The 17,326-nt window shown below is 39.4% G+C and overlaps 1 protein-coding gene across 2 annotated transcripts in view; it reads left to right on the top strand.

Moving 5' to 3' along the window:
• tnr (tenascin R (restrictin, janusin)) overlaps positions 1–17,326 on the top strand; it is a 162,022-nt gene that overhangs the window by 127,797 nt on the left and 16,899 nt on the right. For both annotated transcript variants that reach the window (XM_068738269.1, XM_068738270.1), the window contains 3 exons: positions 6,654–6,773; positions 8,893–9,036; positions 15,896–16,026. In XM_068738269.1, coding sequence (XP_068594370.1) covers positions 6,654–6,773; positions 8,893–9,036; positions 15,896–16,026 — 395 coding nt within the window. The remainder of the gene's footprint in view (positions 1–6,653; positions 6,774–8,892; positions 9,037–15,895; positions 16,027–17,326) is intronic.

Raw genomic sequence — 17,326 nt, forward strand, 5'->3', positions numbered from 1 at the left:
CTACCTTTGCACAGTGCAGGGTCAGAAAAACAAAATTCTGTCTCAGATCTCTTCTTGGGCCCGTTGTCAGTCACACAGCGATGGGCTGAAGCAGGTTAGCGGAGACCAGGCTTTGATTAGGAATGTTGTATTTGGCAGTAGGTTGGCTACTTCGAGGGTACTGGGTTTAATCCACTGCAGGCTGAGAGGTGTTTTTGTTATTTAGCCTACCCTTATTGATATGAATGGGGTGGACAAAATAATAGAAACACCTGTCAGTATAACACAATCCAACAGCATCTGGCTAAATGCTGGGATCTGCTTTCTATGTGCTTGCGTAATGTTCTTCTCTTTTGCTGAGGAAAAATCCCATTGTATTAAAAACCACATTCATCTCTACCTTCGACTACAACTCTCTTAATAAACATCACGCTGTGAGGGGGGGGTGGGACATGGATGAAATGAAGAATCCCTCTCTTGTCCGCTAGACTCTCAGACCAATTGTTCTTTATACAACAAGAATAGCTGCGCGTTGGGATCCACTGTATGTGGCAGAAAGAGCAACAGACACAGACGTCAGACAAAATCTAAGGGTACAGCTGACATTGCAGGAGGTGCAATCCTTACTGCTGCAATAGATGAAACTGTCCACTCCATGACCCAGTAATTGGTAACTTACTCCCAGCTCCATCTCACTCTCCTCTATATCTCCGCTTCCCTCCCCTTCTTTCCTATCTCTTTATACTTAAGCCTCACCTCTCCACTGTATCGTTACGTCTCTCTCTTTCTCCCAGTATCCTTCTCTCCTCTATCCTCCATCTTTCTGTCTCCCTTTTCCATTTCCTCTCTGCTTCATCTCTTTCCATTCTTTAATCTTCTCTTTTGGTGTCTCTCTCCACTAATTTCTTCCCGATTCATCAATGTACGTAAGAAATCTCAAGCTCCCTTGCTTTCAGACTCTTTACTTAGCACTAAATCACAAGTTATGCATGTAAACAGCATTCGGAACGAGACACCGTTCTTCCACTAACTAAAGATTAACACACTCTCCCAGTGCTATGCATAATAATCTTTGTTGTGTGTTGGAGACGAAAAAGCAAGAGAGCTAAGGAGAGCCCAGGATGGGAGGGAGAAAAGGGGAGCAGGAGGTGTGTTTGCATGCCAATGAGACCCAATTCACCAGCAATCCAGTGAGAAAAGAGGAAGCAAAAGAGTCTCTCACCTTCTCGTGTGTCTTGCTCTTCCTCTTCACTTCTTTATCATCAGCTTCTTTTTTTTAACAATCCCTGTGTACTTACAATAAGCAGAGCTGTCGGGGCTGTAATAGCCTGAAAAGAACATAACTCCAAAGTCAAGCTTGTTAGAAATGGTAAATAACAGTTTTCTCACGTCGCACAATGCCCAACCAGGGACTTTTTAATTCCGCTTTCAACAACAATACATGAACAGGGGATTTGGAACAGTAATCCAGCATTGCCTGGCCAAGTATGTAATGACTTGAATATTGCTGGAATTGCTACTTACTTGACTTCCGTAATCAATTATTGTCAGAGGGAACGAAAAAGCAGGGAGCCATATTGCATTGTGCTAACACAGCAGGTACCGCTAATCTAAGATGAATTTCGGAGGGTTGCCACTAAATAGATGATGTGAAGGTCCATTTAATGGAGTGCTAATAACGATGCTCATTAGCAAAGTATCAGGATTAAAGTATTACTTAAGTTGGAAGAGAAACCATTTAGTCCTCCTGACTTTTTTTTCATATTCTACAAATACAGTACAGTACTGTACATTCACAAACTAAAAGTTCAGTACCGCTCACAGTGTAGCTACGAGTGGAGAACACACTCACACTGATAACCTGCTTTTTTATTCAAGGAGGTAGTACAGCTTCCACAGTAATGAGAGGGGGTGTAGAGAAAGACTGGGGAGTAAAATGGCCCAATGTGTCTCCCTAACTGTACTGTCTGCTGCAGTGTGGTCTACATAATGGACACAGCACACAGCAGACTGACCTCACGGTCGACTGTCACAGCTGAGGGTTCGTAAAATGACCATATTCAGCAAAGCACAAATACAAATAAGTTTTTCCGATGTTTGATTCAGACATTTAACATCAACAAAGTTTAACTAAATTTACTTGAAGAAAACTTGACTATTACTATTAGTGCTAAAATATCGTGCGGCAGTGTCCCCCTAAAAGTCACATATAATGCTCATTTCCAGGTTCAAACTTGTATTTGGGGTTTTTAATATTTACATGCCTTAATGTAAAAAAACACTCACACTGTCCATCTGAATATACTTGTATTCTCATTTAAACAGGATTGTAGTGCTAGGAAACACATTGGGTCCATGTTTACTTTCTGTCAGCTGATGTCATTCACCTAAACTGTAACCGGAAATAAACTGTGACACATTTAGAATGTTTAAAGAACTGTAAAATTGTACATGTATTGTATAGTTGTAACATCACAACTGTTAGGAATAACAGTTTCTGAATATGGACTGTGTGTATATTTAGATAGATAGATAGATAGATAGATAGATAGATAGATAGATAGATAGATAGTAACTTTATTGATCCCGCGAGGGGAAATTATTTTGTTGCAAGCAGCAATAGGTTACAGAGCAGCAGTAGGTTACAGTAAAAATCTTAATTTAATATAAAAAATGCACATGTCAATACACAATATATACAATTATAATAACAGAGTAAAGATATTAGATAAAGAATGCACACTATAAACACATATTTCCGAGGATTGATCGTTTCGATTCTTTCACACCATTTATATAGCACCTAGACCTGCTTTATAATAATATAATGAAAATCCCCCTTTTTTACAATATGGGACTTTTAATAATCTCCATTCATTACAATCTTCTTGTGCCCAATTGTCCCCCATAAAATCAAGGTTGTTATCAAAGCCGTTAGCAGGCTTATAAAGTGTATCAACGTTCATTTTGTGAGCAAGCTAAACTACAAAACAATCTGTTAGTTGTTACTTAGTGAACGTGCAGTGCAAGCTGATGTCTGTACACTCTGTTTGTTGGAGAGGGAAAAAACACTCTATACCTTTTTGATTCTAAAAAGTTAGAAGTCAATTGTCTTTGATTTTCACAAAGACCATCAGAGTGATAAGTCTGTCAGTCAATAAACAATCGTGCGGTAGCTGACTGCTTGTCATAATCCAGCTTGAAATAGCGGGACTCATAGTACGAATCACTCAGTTATACTTTTTAAGAAGATCAAAATCTTAATTACTTGTTTTAGGATCTTTAGACATTCAAAGCTGAGTAACCGCTTGTTCTGTCAGCCTGTGAATTTAACATTAAGTTAAGTTCGGTCCGCAGTCAAAGAGGAGACTTGGACTTCTCAATATGATCCTTTAGATGATTTCTGATACCTTCAGCTTCAAGTGTCAGACGTGACTTGCTAGATGTTTGTCATCAGACAACCACATAGCTTTCACCACTAAATATTATTCCACTTTTGAATGTAAGGATTACAATAATATAAATAAGTTCTTTTAAGCATCATATTAGTAAACATCCCTAAATTGGTCTGTATTTTTATACACAGATGAATTATCAAGTTATCAAATGATCAAGAAAAATACTAATTAGACCTTCTTCCTGAGAAATCGACTTTGAGCTGCCAGAGAGAGGGGCTATAGAGCCAGCCTAAGGGAGGACTAGCTGGTTTTTCAGCCCAGGGGTCAGACCCAGGCTAACTGAATTGACCTGCTTTGGTTTTTAACAGTGCCTTTAATGTAACTGCATTAATAATGTCTCTGGGTTTACCTAAGAAAGGTTTATGGATTGCACACCTTAATATCTGTAGTCTAATGTACATAGTGCAAGATCTCTTGATGCCCCTCAGAAATGATTATATAATGTGATGGATATTTCAGAAACACATTTGGACGTCTCAGTTAATGACTAAAGTAGCCGTACCTGACATGAGGGGAGGTGTTGATATATATGTACAAAGCCACATTCCAGTTAAATCCAGTTATAAAAGCCCCCCAGCTCTTAAGTTCACCTACCACACATCAAACCAGTATTTATTGGGTTTTGTTCTGTAGACCCCCAAGGTTTAATATACAATACACTGATGATATATGTGCCATGCTTCAGAAAGTCACTGATCCTGATAGAGATATACTTTTAGGCAGAACGTTACATTGACTGGCTTTTCCTCGACCTCTGCTCAGAAAAAGAGATTACTTGTTGTCAGCATGCATCATGTAATCATGCATTTGACTCAGATGATGACCTAGCCTACCAACAGCAGCCTCATGCATTGACCATATTGACACCGATGCCAGAGAGCACTTCTCTCGGGCCATATCCGTCCCTGTTGTATTTAAGTTGACATCATTTAGTGGCCATAGCTAGGAAAACTATGAAAAAAAGCGGCAAAGTATATTTAGTGACAGACACAGGTGTGCTTTATGAACATTCAAAGAAATGTTACCAACTATTGCTGACAAACATGCGCCAACAAAAAAAATGTACATGCATGGCTCACCTGGATGAAATAAAAAGTGCGGCAATAAAATCAAGAGACTCTATTCAATAGAATCAATAGCGTGGACTCAGAAACAAGGTCACAAGAAAGAGTAGATTTAAATAAATAAGTATTCCAAAAAAGACATTTTTGGAATACTTTTAAATAAAAACAAATAATCCTTCCAATATAAAATCAGATGGTGCATTCATTACAAAGCCCCTTGAAATTGCTAAATATCTCAATGATCCCTTTACTGAAAAGGTTGACGGTCTAAGACATAATATGAATACCTCAAATGGCTTATTCTCTAAAGAAAAGATTTGAAGATTTTATCATAAAGAACTAAAATTGTTGGTTTAACCTCAAACCACTACTACTGGAGGAGATAAAAAAGACTTCTCATCTCAAATAATAAACAGTCTGGACTGGATAACCTTGATGGTAAATTAATATGAATTATAGCTGATTACATCCCAGGACCTGTATCTCACATTTTTAACCATAGCCTGAAAGAAAGGCATGGAAAGTAGAAGTACATTCAATGGGGATTACAGCAGACCAATTAGTATTCTTCCTGCTCTTAGTAAAGTATTCGATACTAGTATACAGTCACATTTTTTTCTGTCAATGGCCTTAATTCTGAGTTTCAGCATGCCTTAGAAGATATCAACTCTACATGTACCACCTCAGCACAGATGACTGTCTTGCTTGACTTCAGTGCTGCTTTCGATGTGAATGACTATGAGTTACTGCTGAAAAACACTTTTGACATATGGCTTTAATGCAAACCTTTTCTCTTGTCCTGGATCTTACGCTCCGGGGCTTGACTTTCAGATACAGATCCAAGTGTGAGCGTGATGTAGTTGGCTCAATCTGATATTCACCGGTGCAATCAGGAGATGGAGAGTGATGATTGGATTATCACTGGGACTGATGAGAGTGGATGACCTGTTTATTTTATTTCTTTATTGGCCATCGCTACTCCATCTCCATTGCCAATCTAATTGACTTGGCAAACCTCCATTAAATTCACTTAAACCTTTCTGCAATTAAAGTAATGATTTTAATCAGGTTTGTCCATCTATGGTAGAGATAAGAAAGACCCAAACTCACTTGGTTGTGCTAATGAGCACAGTTCTTTTTTTATTCTGATGAGGGCAGGGCAATATTAATTACCTCATCTGGGCCGAGCTTTGGAGCACATGCAGTGTTCTGTGTTCTCCTGCCACGCTCGCTACCGCACTGCAATAACACGCCTGAGGAGAAATTGGGGTTGAAACACTGAGGTTAAAGGTATAATTAAATTCAAACTCAATTTTGGCATGTCCAGCAGTCTGAGAATGAAATCAGGAAGAGGGTGGGGAAACAGTGGGCTCGGGAGAATATCTGAGACTCTCTACAGCCTTTTTGACTGCATAATTTCTCTTTGATGTGTGTTAGAATTGAGGAAACAGTGATCCAAATGGCAAAGAGAGTCATTATAAATCAGTATGAATGCAAAGCTCTTCTGTGTCTGAGCTTCTATAATTACAACCAAGATGTGGATTGAATAATGGTTTTCCATTTCAAATAGTACTCCATTCAAAATTGTTAAGGTATAATTGATAGTTTATGTCTCCACACTGTATGACACACTGTAAAAAACACACTGTAAAAAAAAAAACCACAAATATTTGCATATGAAAGCTATACTATAACACAGCTCCATAGTTTGTGTACAAATTAATTGCAGAGTAGTTTTCCAAAATAACTGTGAAATGAGATGCTGTTCAGACTAATTGAGTTTTTCTGAAACTTTTTTCTATTTTCATTTTAAGGATACTAATTGAATAAGAAATCCTGCAGCATTCAGCCGGTTAACTTTACTCATTTTATTAATATTAGCATTAGACCTGAATCAATTGGTTGATCAATCTGTTAGTCCAATAACGTAAAATTATTTAACGATTTTTGGTAATTGATAAATCGTTTCAAACAATGATTCTGTCCTGCAGTGAGTGGACCTTTTGTGGCTGATCCTTAGCTGTCATGTTAGCCAAGTGTCACTGATAACTTCTCAGAAATGTCCTGAAAACTGATCTCTTGGAGAGAGCACGTTTCGGCTGTTGTTTTTGTCAATACATAGGGCTCTTATTGTTGTCGTATTCTGTTGCAGCGATGGACATGCCGGCTGAATTGACAGCTCTCAACATCACTCCACAAGGAACCCTGCTGAGGTGGAATCCACCTGTTTCCATTGTGGACAACTACGTGCTGACCCTCACATACAACCAGGGTGAGTTATCCAAACTGTCATTTAGAGGCATTTGCTGTTTATTAGATAATGAATGGATGAGTTGATTAACCACCGCCAAAGGACAATAATGAGACGAATTAAAGCATTTGGATAAAATCATCAACGCCCTTTTCTTTTTAATGCCTCCATTTGTGGGATGTCAGATGACTGCACAAATAGTGAGCAGTTCAGCTGCTTATCTGCCTGTCTCTTATCACCACTATAGCGCTGCTGCTTACATTGGTTGCCAGCTATTTTAACAGGGACGTGAATCACATTCTTACACATCAGCTTTTTTATTAATGCCGTCATCTGTATGCGTCATGTTTGTGTTTCGTCAAGCACTTCGTAACCTTGGGTATGAAAGGCACTGTTTAAGTAAATGTTTACTTACTGACTTGTTGTTGAGAGGAGCTCTCTGAACAATGAAGTAATTTAAATTTTAGAGAGGTATAAATGAGGCTGAAGAGTCGGAGCACAATGAGCAGATTTGTTTTTGGTCGTTCAGGTGCAGCGTGTGGTGATGCGTCAGGTACCATCAAGGTTTTTACAACAAGAAGCGAGATCATTGTGATGCTTTGAGGCAATGCTGATGCATATGTCTTGCTTTCAGGGAAGTTCATTATGCTCCGTTGAACCACTAAACCTTGACACCAGCATTGCCGTTTTCACACAGCATGCGTTTCTGATGCAACCCATGCATTCACTGTCTGACAGCCATATCCAGATAAGTAACAGATAGCCATATTGCTTGGCCCCTCAGAGTCAATTTATAATTTGCTCCCTGAACCGTGTGGATGACTGCCAAGCCTACAGTGGGCGGCAGATAAAGATACTTGACATAGTGCTGAAATATGAAAGTATAAAAAGTTTCAAAGGAGTCGTGTTTTCTAAAGAAACAACGGGGTGTTGTCATCATCATCATCATCATCATCATCATCATCCTTTTGCATATATATTTGCATATATATTTTAAACTCACCAGTCAAATGTTTAAAGACACTTGAACTCAACTATTATTTTCTCTCCTGACTTTTATAACCCGACTGGAGAAACAGTTATGGAAAGCATATTTCTCATTTGCACATGACCCCACTGCCAAAACCATGCCCTGAGTTATCCAGAAGGAATCCGTATCACTCAGCTCCCAGAGTCGATGTGTATGTTACACCCCGACTGACTGGACTCCAGCCAGATCAGATACAGAGATAGTATCTCTATGCTGGACACATACTCAGAAAGCAGCCCCAGCAAAGGTTTGGAGAAGCGCAATGTAAAGTTGTGGACAAATCCCATGAGTGTCAGTGTATTAACTCAAGGTCAATAAATCTCATATTTCTATTGAGTACTGTCCTGCATTACAAAATAGATTTTTATTGGCAACCAGGAGCACCCACATAAAATCCAAACCATCATGGTGTCAGTCAGTTAAACTTCATATAAAATAGATTAGTAGTGTAGCACGGACATAATGTGGTTTGTTCAGCAGCATCACTGTCACTGTTTACACATCTCACATAGTGAAAGGTAAAAAAAAATCCAGTGTAAGGTTCATGTTGGTAAGTTGATGCAGCTCTCCTCATTGAACTAAAACTCTTTAACTGAACAAGATCCTGTCAGTGAGACACAAAAGCAGTTATATTAAATGTCTAAATCTTGTTTATGTTACACAATTATTTTCTTAATCAACTGTTTTTCATAATCAAAGCAGAGACTGGGATTAAATATTGGTAACTCAATGGTAATTCATATGTAATCACCCCCTTTAAATTCATGAAAATACCTAAATTGATTCTTGGAATATGCAGTTAGATAAGATAAGCGATGAATGGTGTTTTGTCAGTCTTGTATTCAGTATTCAGCCGTATTTTAGAGCAAAAGACATGGAAAGTGTGCCTCATTTTTGCAGAGTTGTCCCCAAAGGCATATTTCACCAAAAGCATAATTAGTGTAGAAGTTCTTCGACTTGAAAGAGGACCCCAAAGGTCAAAGGCCAATTAGGGCAGGCTTTGAGATTCAGATCTGACTTCTTTCCCATGCTGAAGCTTTTTTCTAACAGTCACAATTTAATGTAGTCAGAAGATGTACGATAAACATATACTCCTTGTGTGTTTTCCAGTGACAGCTGATACTTTCCTTGTGGAAGGAAACAAGCAGGAGCACCAGCTGTCCAACCTTAAGCCAAGCACCACCTACTCTGTAGCCCTCTACGCCACCAAAGGACCCCTCACCAGCGGCACCGTCATCACCAACCTCCAAACACGTATGTGCTTAATTTTATTTGGCTGGTCTCTGTACAGTGGGCGGCGCACGATTCAGTGGTTAGCACTGTCGCCTCACAGCAGGAGGCTCCTCCAGGCCCAACTGGAGCCCTGGTGTGGACTTTAAATGTCCTCGGTTGGGTGCTCGGCTTCATTCACGCCAACATATATGTTTAGTAGACATTTTCCTGCAATGGCTACCCACTGCTTCCAAAGTAATCAGGATGAGTCAAATGCAGCTGGTGAATTTCTCTCAGGGGGAATAATGAAGTGTAGTACAAACAACAGAACTATGTCATGGAAAACCAGTGTTTATGTACTATACCAGTTAATCACCACCACCATGACCAGCCGAGAAAAATATCAATTAAAACTGATGTGCTGCAGAATAGCAATTAATAATAACCCTCATCCCTGAAGGGATTTGGTTTAGTTTCTGTTTGTGTTCATATTTTTTACCTGAATGAAGTGAACCAGTCCAGAGGATGCCAGGCTGGTGTCAGTAATAATTCCCCTAGACATAACAACAAATAATTTCTCCAGCACTAGTGTGTCACTATCACAATAGAAATAAAGTTATTTTTTGTTGATTAAATTACTTTAAGCTTTAAATTCCCTAGCATAGCTTCAGATGTTCGGGTTGTTCATCTGAGAGCGCCGCTGCTCGTTCCAGGCGATGGGATGCTACTGTATGAGACTAAATGTTCTTGTCGGCATGGTTTATTGGATGGTGATGTTTCATGTTTGCTCCAGTAAGAAGACAAAAAAGGAGATACAGTATTCTTGTCATTCTGGGTAGTTTTTCAGTAGTCTTTGAACCTTAATGCGTAACACTCGTTGCAGAGTCACATACGTCACAGGGGTCATTAGTACCGTGCAAGAGACCTTGACATGGTCAGAGACACCAGCTGGGAGGATTAAATTTGTGAACTCTCTGTTCAACTTTTGTCTGCTTCACCTCCAGGTGACCCACCTCTCCAATTATCTTCACCTTTATCCACTGCCTCATCGAGAGCAAAGTTAGGGGTGAGGGAATTGTTCCAGTTTAGCTGAGTTGCAGCTCTGCAAACTTTGTTTTTTTTTCTAGAGTTCTTGCAGAAAAAAAAAAAACTTTTTCAGTCAGCAGAGGAGTTCATATCCCCTGAGGAGCAGCAGAGCTACCTATCCTGCACTGCAGCAGAGACAGAAACAAACTCTGACAACATATGAGAGCAGGGCTGCAGAGACTTCAAAACATAAATGGGGCTTGGGAAAGTTTGGTGTACCTACAACCATGTCAATGCTGTACATGCAGATAGTAACTCATACATAAACAAATGTTCTTGGCAGTTTAAGGTGATTCTAATTTGGAAACAGATGCTCTGCCGAGTGCGTTATGCGCCTCAGCTTCTCCAGAGAACAAAAACAACATGCATTTCTTCCCCGGTTAGACTCTCATGTAGAAAGGAATTTAAGAAGTTGCTGTGACGTAGGAAGCACCATGGAGCGAACAAAGAGCACAAGGATTTTGTTTTGTTTTAAATACCATGTCTTATTGAATCAAGCAAACAGTTGGGTGCTTGACTTTTTTGCTCTCCTCCTCTCTGTGAGATAGACTCAATTTATTCTTGCAACTCCATTTTGGAGGAAATGTGATTAGGTAGAAAAGACACAAGTAGATAAAATTCTTCATTACAAGAGGAGGGAAATCTGCAGTAGGTCATTCCAATGTTATTAAAATATATCCTGCAATCACAGAAGGAATGTGTAAATTATTTTAGACATACTGACATAGTGGAACATGCCATGCATTTTTCCATTAAGGAACTAAAATTCAATAAGGCCACAAAGAGGAATAATCCCTGAACTTAATCAAGTGCTACTCTTGGGCAAATATCAATCTATTAACACTGTTTAGATTAAAAGTGTCAGCCTTGTAGTCCACTTTCATGTTTAAAGGTTCAGTGCACGGACACAAACACACACCAGTAGAGTCTTCCCTTTTGCAGGACTGATGATGACATGTCTCACCAGGGGGCGCCGTAGTCAACCCCAACTTCACAGGGAACTTCTAGAGTTGTTAATTAAACTTCCTAATTGAAATCTTAAAGCCTGTTCCCGCTCCACTCACACAGCTTGTTTTCTCAAGCTGTTCCGCTCCGGTGGAAAATGTCCCATTGTGATCGGGCTGTAAAGGAAGATGAGACCATTGATTGGTTTGGTCATCTACCGAGGCTATGGCTCCGTTACCGTCTCCCCATGTCTGCCGCTCTGTTTCTGTCTGCTTTCATCGGCCCCTCACTCTTTGAGTCTCAGTCTGTCTACTGAGTCACACGCTGAAGAATTGCTGTCATGGACTGCCAGAGCATTCAGTGACAGTGGAAAAAGTGTCTAATAGTTAAGTCAAGTAAAGTCATTTATAGTGCACATTTCAAAAGAAATCGAGCAAGTGGTTTGCAGAGAAATTTAAAATGTGATTACATTTAAAAAAATCAAATCATATAGTTGTTATAATAATTAAGGAAACTCAAACACAGTTGCACATAGCATTCAACATCTGGACTGGGGATGGGGATTTTAAGATAAGCTTTCAGTTCTTCTCGGTAGTTGAGTGTTGTTGAGACTGATGTTAAGGTTTGATATTTTTGGTTAAAAGACAAATATTCCATTTCAGCAGATTACTATGTATAGGAAGATGTCTCCATGTTTTGTGTGCAGATGCAAAGGTGTGATGTAAAAGAGGTGAAGGGTCAGTGAAGGTTCTTGCTGGGCCGTTTCAATTAGCAGTGATAGAAATTGCAGATATCAACAATTGCTTTTTGACAGGTTAGATTTCCAAGCCTACATATCCATAATGTAATTTTTACTAGTAACAATTCTAATTAAAGATATCTACAATTCATTTTATGGAAATGTTAATTATTGATTTCAACAAGAATTTTTATACTAGTCGAAATTATTGATATGGCAGCTTAGAATTGTAACTAGTAAGAATTTAATTCCAGATAACTAAAATACAATTGTAATATTAATAGTACAAAATAGTAAAAGTCATCTACTACTAGTTTATCCTACTGATTTAATGTTAAAAGGGCTTGCCATGTGCTTTGCTGTCAGGGTGGTCTTTCCACAGCACAAAGATGAGAAGACAAAGGGGAAAGCAATGGCTCTGGTTCATATCAAAATGTGGCCAAGACTGCTTTTTTTTTTTAAGGTGGAGTTTCTTTGTAGATTCCCAAGCCTCTTAACCACAGCTGAGAGATGTTTTGTTGTCTGGCCTCCATGCCTCGACAGTTCAACACAGAGTAAAACAGCTTGGCTCTCCATCAGCTGATATTTAAGCTATAAGACCGGAAAATAAGGGATTCTGCTACGGGTGTCTCAATAAGCCTGTAGGCTGCAGCACCGGGACTTTTTCCCCTCAGATGTGTCTGAGCCCACTTGCTGGAAAGTGAAGCGGCAGAGATCCTTGATGCGGGCAGCTTCAGTGAGTTATAGCTAATAGTTCTTCACCTAGTACTGAGAGTGCTACTATTACAGAAATGTTATCTTGATTATTCAAGCAATTAAGGCATTTTTGACAGTTTAATGTACTTTTAAGAACTTTTGTAATTATTTTAATGTAAAATACTTTGGAACTGTGCTATTTTCAAAATGTTATCGTATATAGAATTTAAAAGTAGCATTTCTACTATGAATATTTGTGTTGTATACTGTAGTTTATTTCATCAGATGTATAACATGTTTTCTTGACCTGAGCCTGAGAAGTGTGATTTTGTCTCAACCTTATCACAATGGCTTATTGTACATATTTTAGTACCTTGCCTAAATACATTACGGTTGGCTTTTCTATTAAACTCGGTCAGTCTGAAAACATGGACATTAAATAAAAATGTTCTGATATGGCATGCATCATAAGTCTCCAAATTGTATCTTGTGTAGAATTGATCAAGCAAAAATAACTACTTATAGTTTTGAAAGCCATTATTGTATAGCATTTGTGGCGTGACGTAGAATTCAGCAAATGAGTGTTGAATCTAAACTTGTAATTTCAAAGTTGACAGCAGGAAAAATAACTATAATGAAATACTGTAATAAGAAATGGACCAACCCTTATCTAGCTGGGATGTCAGAGGTGTAGTTACCATCTCAATGAGGCATCTTCTCTTCATCCCTCCCATCCAAGGTGAGAGATAAGAAGGAAAGTATGCAGAATATGCAGATATGAATGCAGATATACACAGGAAATTGTAAAACATGGAGGTGTCGTCTTTGTTCCTAAACTCTTCTTATCATAACTTCATTAAGAAGGTGACAGCGATTGCAAAAAAAAAATAAAAAATCTAGGTCAGTTGGAAAAATTCTACTTCTACTTCTTTGTACCGATAAATGCTGCTGTAGCAAAAAAATGTCCCCTTGCGGGATTAATAAAGTACCTATCTAATCTAATCTAATCTAATCTATCTTCTGCTCCTACTTGTTTGTACCTTTGGGGCTGAAGTGCTCTCACTAAATTCGAAACCAGAGCATATCTATTGCCTCAACATGGTGACGGTGAGTTGGCGGCTTGCAGCTAACGTTGCTAACAGTACAAACAACAGTGCTGACAGAGCTAACAGTGTTTATCTGAGGGGGAGCTAGAGGGTGGGTGCTTCGCTGACGCAGTCGCTAGGGATAGCGTTATCGGCTGTATTAACGCAGTGCAGAGTGGCAGCCGCAACCTGCACTAAAAGGCATGTATGGCTCTTTGATATTGTCCATGATGCTAATGACTATGGCTCTTGACTCTTCTAAAAGATAATAACACGGTGTGACATCATAATACCATCTGTGAGATTAATCATTTGGTTTAATTCAGGAGACTTCATGTATTGAGAGGAGTTACATATACATCATTCAGGCACTTACAAATCGGCATATGTAAAATGTGAGATGTGAAAAGATAATGTTCCTCTCTCTTATCTTCCTCCAACAAATTACTGCTGCCCATGCTGCCCTTCCCATCTGCTGCTCTGTGTGTGTTTTATTTTTTTTCCCTTTTGTATTGTTTACACTGTGTGTTAATGAGACTCTAGATGAAGCCAAACCTATTCATCTCAATCCCATTGTTCAAACCACTACGTCTGGAGATGGAGCTTCAGAGCCGCCAGCAACTCAGACGACACCTGCTCACCTGCTTGGTCACACTCCATGCAAAGGTTTAATTGGAGGGAAGAGCGTGATCGAGAACAAGACAAGGAGACAGATTTAATTGGGGAATGAATACAGCCAGGCCGTCCATTTCTATGAAACTCCCCTCCCGCCTCTTCCTTCTCTCATCTATCCCTGACGCGCACATAATGCAGCAACAGTGTTCATCAAGGGGAAGACGAGAACAAAAAGATAAACTCCGCTCATTCTGTGGCACATTGAGTTAAAATGGCAGCCTGTCAGATAAGCGGGAAAAAAAGGTGGTGGACAAAGAATGGGAAGGCCAGATGAGCAGAGAGAGAGAGAAACACAAGCACAAATAGAGGTAAGGAGGAGAGTGAATGAGAGGAAGATGCCAGTTTGATGTGGGAATAGGAGGAAACAGACAAAAGAGGAGGAGGAGGAGGAGGAGGAGGAAAGGCAGAAATGAGATGCAGTCAATAAAGACGTGAAGGTGCAGGAAAGGAGGAGAACGGCACGTCATTGCGGACTTTAGCACAATCTGCTGAGTTCATCTCAAAGCACGCTATTCAGCCGCTCGCTCTTAAAAACTCTTATGTTCCCTCTTTTTCCCTCCCGCTCTCTTTGTGTCTTTCTCTCTAAATCCCCGTCACACGATGTGGATCTGCCTTTCGCTGTCTCCAAGTGAAGGCCCACCGCCTCTTTCAGCAGGTTATCAAGGCGGGTACATGCTATTAATTACTGAGCCGTCATTGATCTTACCATATGTGCACACAGATAAGGCTTTTAATGAGATGGGAGTGTGTGTTTGTGGTTAAAAAAAAGGTTTTTGTGTGTATGCAGCAGACAGCAGTGTGAGGTCTGGGTTAAATTTTGGGTCAGATGTTTAGCTAAAAGTTAAGGAGACGTCCCGGGGAGAAGTTAAAAGTTCACGCTTTTTACAGAAGTCCAGTGTTAGTTTCACCACAGAAGAAAGAGGAAAAGATGGGAGAAAAGCCAGAGTCAAGAAGAGGGAATCACAGAAAGCGACAGCCATGCAGTAGATACCTTTATCTCATATTCAGAGTGGTGACGTCGGATTGCACAGCACACAAAGCACTTCATTTGTTTTTGCCTCCCTTACTCAGAGCACTGTTGGTGACTAGCTGACGATGTCATGATGTAACTCCAGGAAACTTGATTTTCTCGAATAGAAGGTCATCTATTTTTCTATTATGCGCTAAAATGAGGTTATAGCGTGTCAATGCTTCTGCTACCATGTCGGAAGATCAGATATTGACTCAAAAAAGGGTGATGTAAGGTTGGGAAATTGAGGTGAGTCTTCTTCTGATGTGGTTAAAGTATCAAGGCAGGCAATATAATCAAGCCTTGTTTAAAGCTGTGCAGGAACTAAGAATACACTTGGATGGTGTGATGAAATGTGTGGTAAAACTTGGGTGGGCTTGCTGATCAAGGGCTTGAACGCTGTTGCGGCTGTGATACATTGTGACTAAACATGGAAAAGTGTCGCACTGCTCCTCTCACTCGGTCCTGTGGGGATTAAGGATTACTGACGTGGAATACCTATAATAAACTGAAACACAATGAGTATAAATAACAACCATCCTGTTTTGCAAATCTGGGCGGAGGACTCAACACCTCAGTCATCATTTGAGAACTACATTACGCTTATATGTGTCGGAAACATTCCATGTTTTACAATAAGTTTATGTTTTTCTCTCGTTCTGGCAGCCATGGACGCACCCCTGAACCTGACAGCCAGTGAAGTGAATCACCGCAGTGCTCTCATCTCCTGGCAACCGCCAATCGCAGAAATTGACAACTACATGCTCACCTACAAGACACCTGACGGCAGCCGTAAAGTATGTAGCGCACATAGCTGAACTCTGGTGTCTCAACTCTGTCTTGTACACACATACTTACACACATACTGTTGATATCCTATACATGGTATTTCCATTATAAAGAAAATGTTCTGCAGCCAAAATGTGTTTCCTTATCTACTCTCCATCTTATTCAAATCCTGTTGAAAATGCATGCTAACAAACATGTGTCAGGGAGATGAGCTGTACTTTTGTTAATCCCCACACCTGAAAAGAGAAACTGAATTCTGCAGATATTGAAGCATGTATTGAAACCTCTTCTTGGATTTCTGCAAAAAAGAGAAAATGTTTCCAATTTAATCAACTTATTATAATAGAGTTGAACATTGTTCAGGAAAAGAAAATTAATGCGGAATCACAACTTTATGACAAACACTTCAAAATTCAAGTTTTAACTTTCAATCACGTTGATGTAGAGCATGCAAGCATTTTGGGACACACAAACCCACAGATTGAAAAACACACACACACACACACACACACACACACACACAAGGGAACTAGGCAGTGAAAATGCCTGTCTAATAGAGATATTACTTTAATGTGTCTCAGGAGAGACATTGTTTATTTTGATTAAACTTTTTGATGTGGCTGAGTAATGGCAATAAGGCACGCACCATGCCTGTTAATGAATTGACTATAACCATTTCCCATGATGCTCTGCAATAGACTCCTTTTTATTGGCAATCCTGTGTCTTACACACAAGCGCACACATGAAACTAGATGCACACAGACTGTATCCTTTAATACCCAGGTTCACCATAGTGTCACGCTCACATCTACTGTATCAGTGATGATGGACCTCAAGTCTCTCTCTCTCACACACACAATCTGCTGTGTGGTTGACCATCAGGTGTCACTCATGCACAAAGAATGCAATGGTAACATGTCAGATCGTCCCTTTTCTTCATTGTAAACAGACTTCTATCAACATTGTTCTTAAATATATTCACTGTCTTCATGTTGAGCCCGTGTTCTAGCTTTTCATCCTTTTCCCAAAACAATGGTTTGTTTTCTAAAGAAACATTTTCTAGAAATAATATGGCCTTTACATAGGAGTAATATTAAATCAACATTGTATATGACATTCCCATGACTATGCATACATTGACATTTACAAGTCAAACAGAAATTATTTTTTCACAATTATTTTTCTCCTACAACATACATATCTGCATAATACATGTACATAATCAGTGCCCAACAGGGAGACATTTGTATTCAATACTGTTTGGTTTCATTAGGTACTCCTTTTTTTAGAATTACAAAAACATGTTG

Source organism: Cebidichthys violaceus, unplaced genomic scaffold, assembly GCF_023349555.1.
Source record: "Cebidichthys violaceus isolate CVI_PGR_0920_01 unplaced genomic scaffold, fCebVio1.0.p SCAF_8, whole genome shotgun sequence".
In the NCBI taxonomy this organism is placed as follows: domain Eukaryota; kingdom Metazoa; phylum Chordata; class Actinopteri; order Perciformes; family Stichaeidae; genus Cebidichthys; species Cebidichthys violaceus.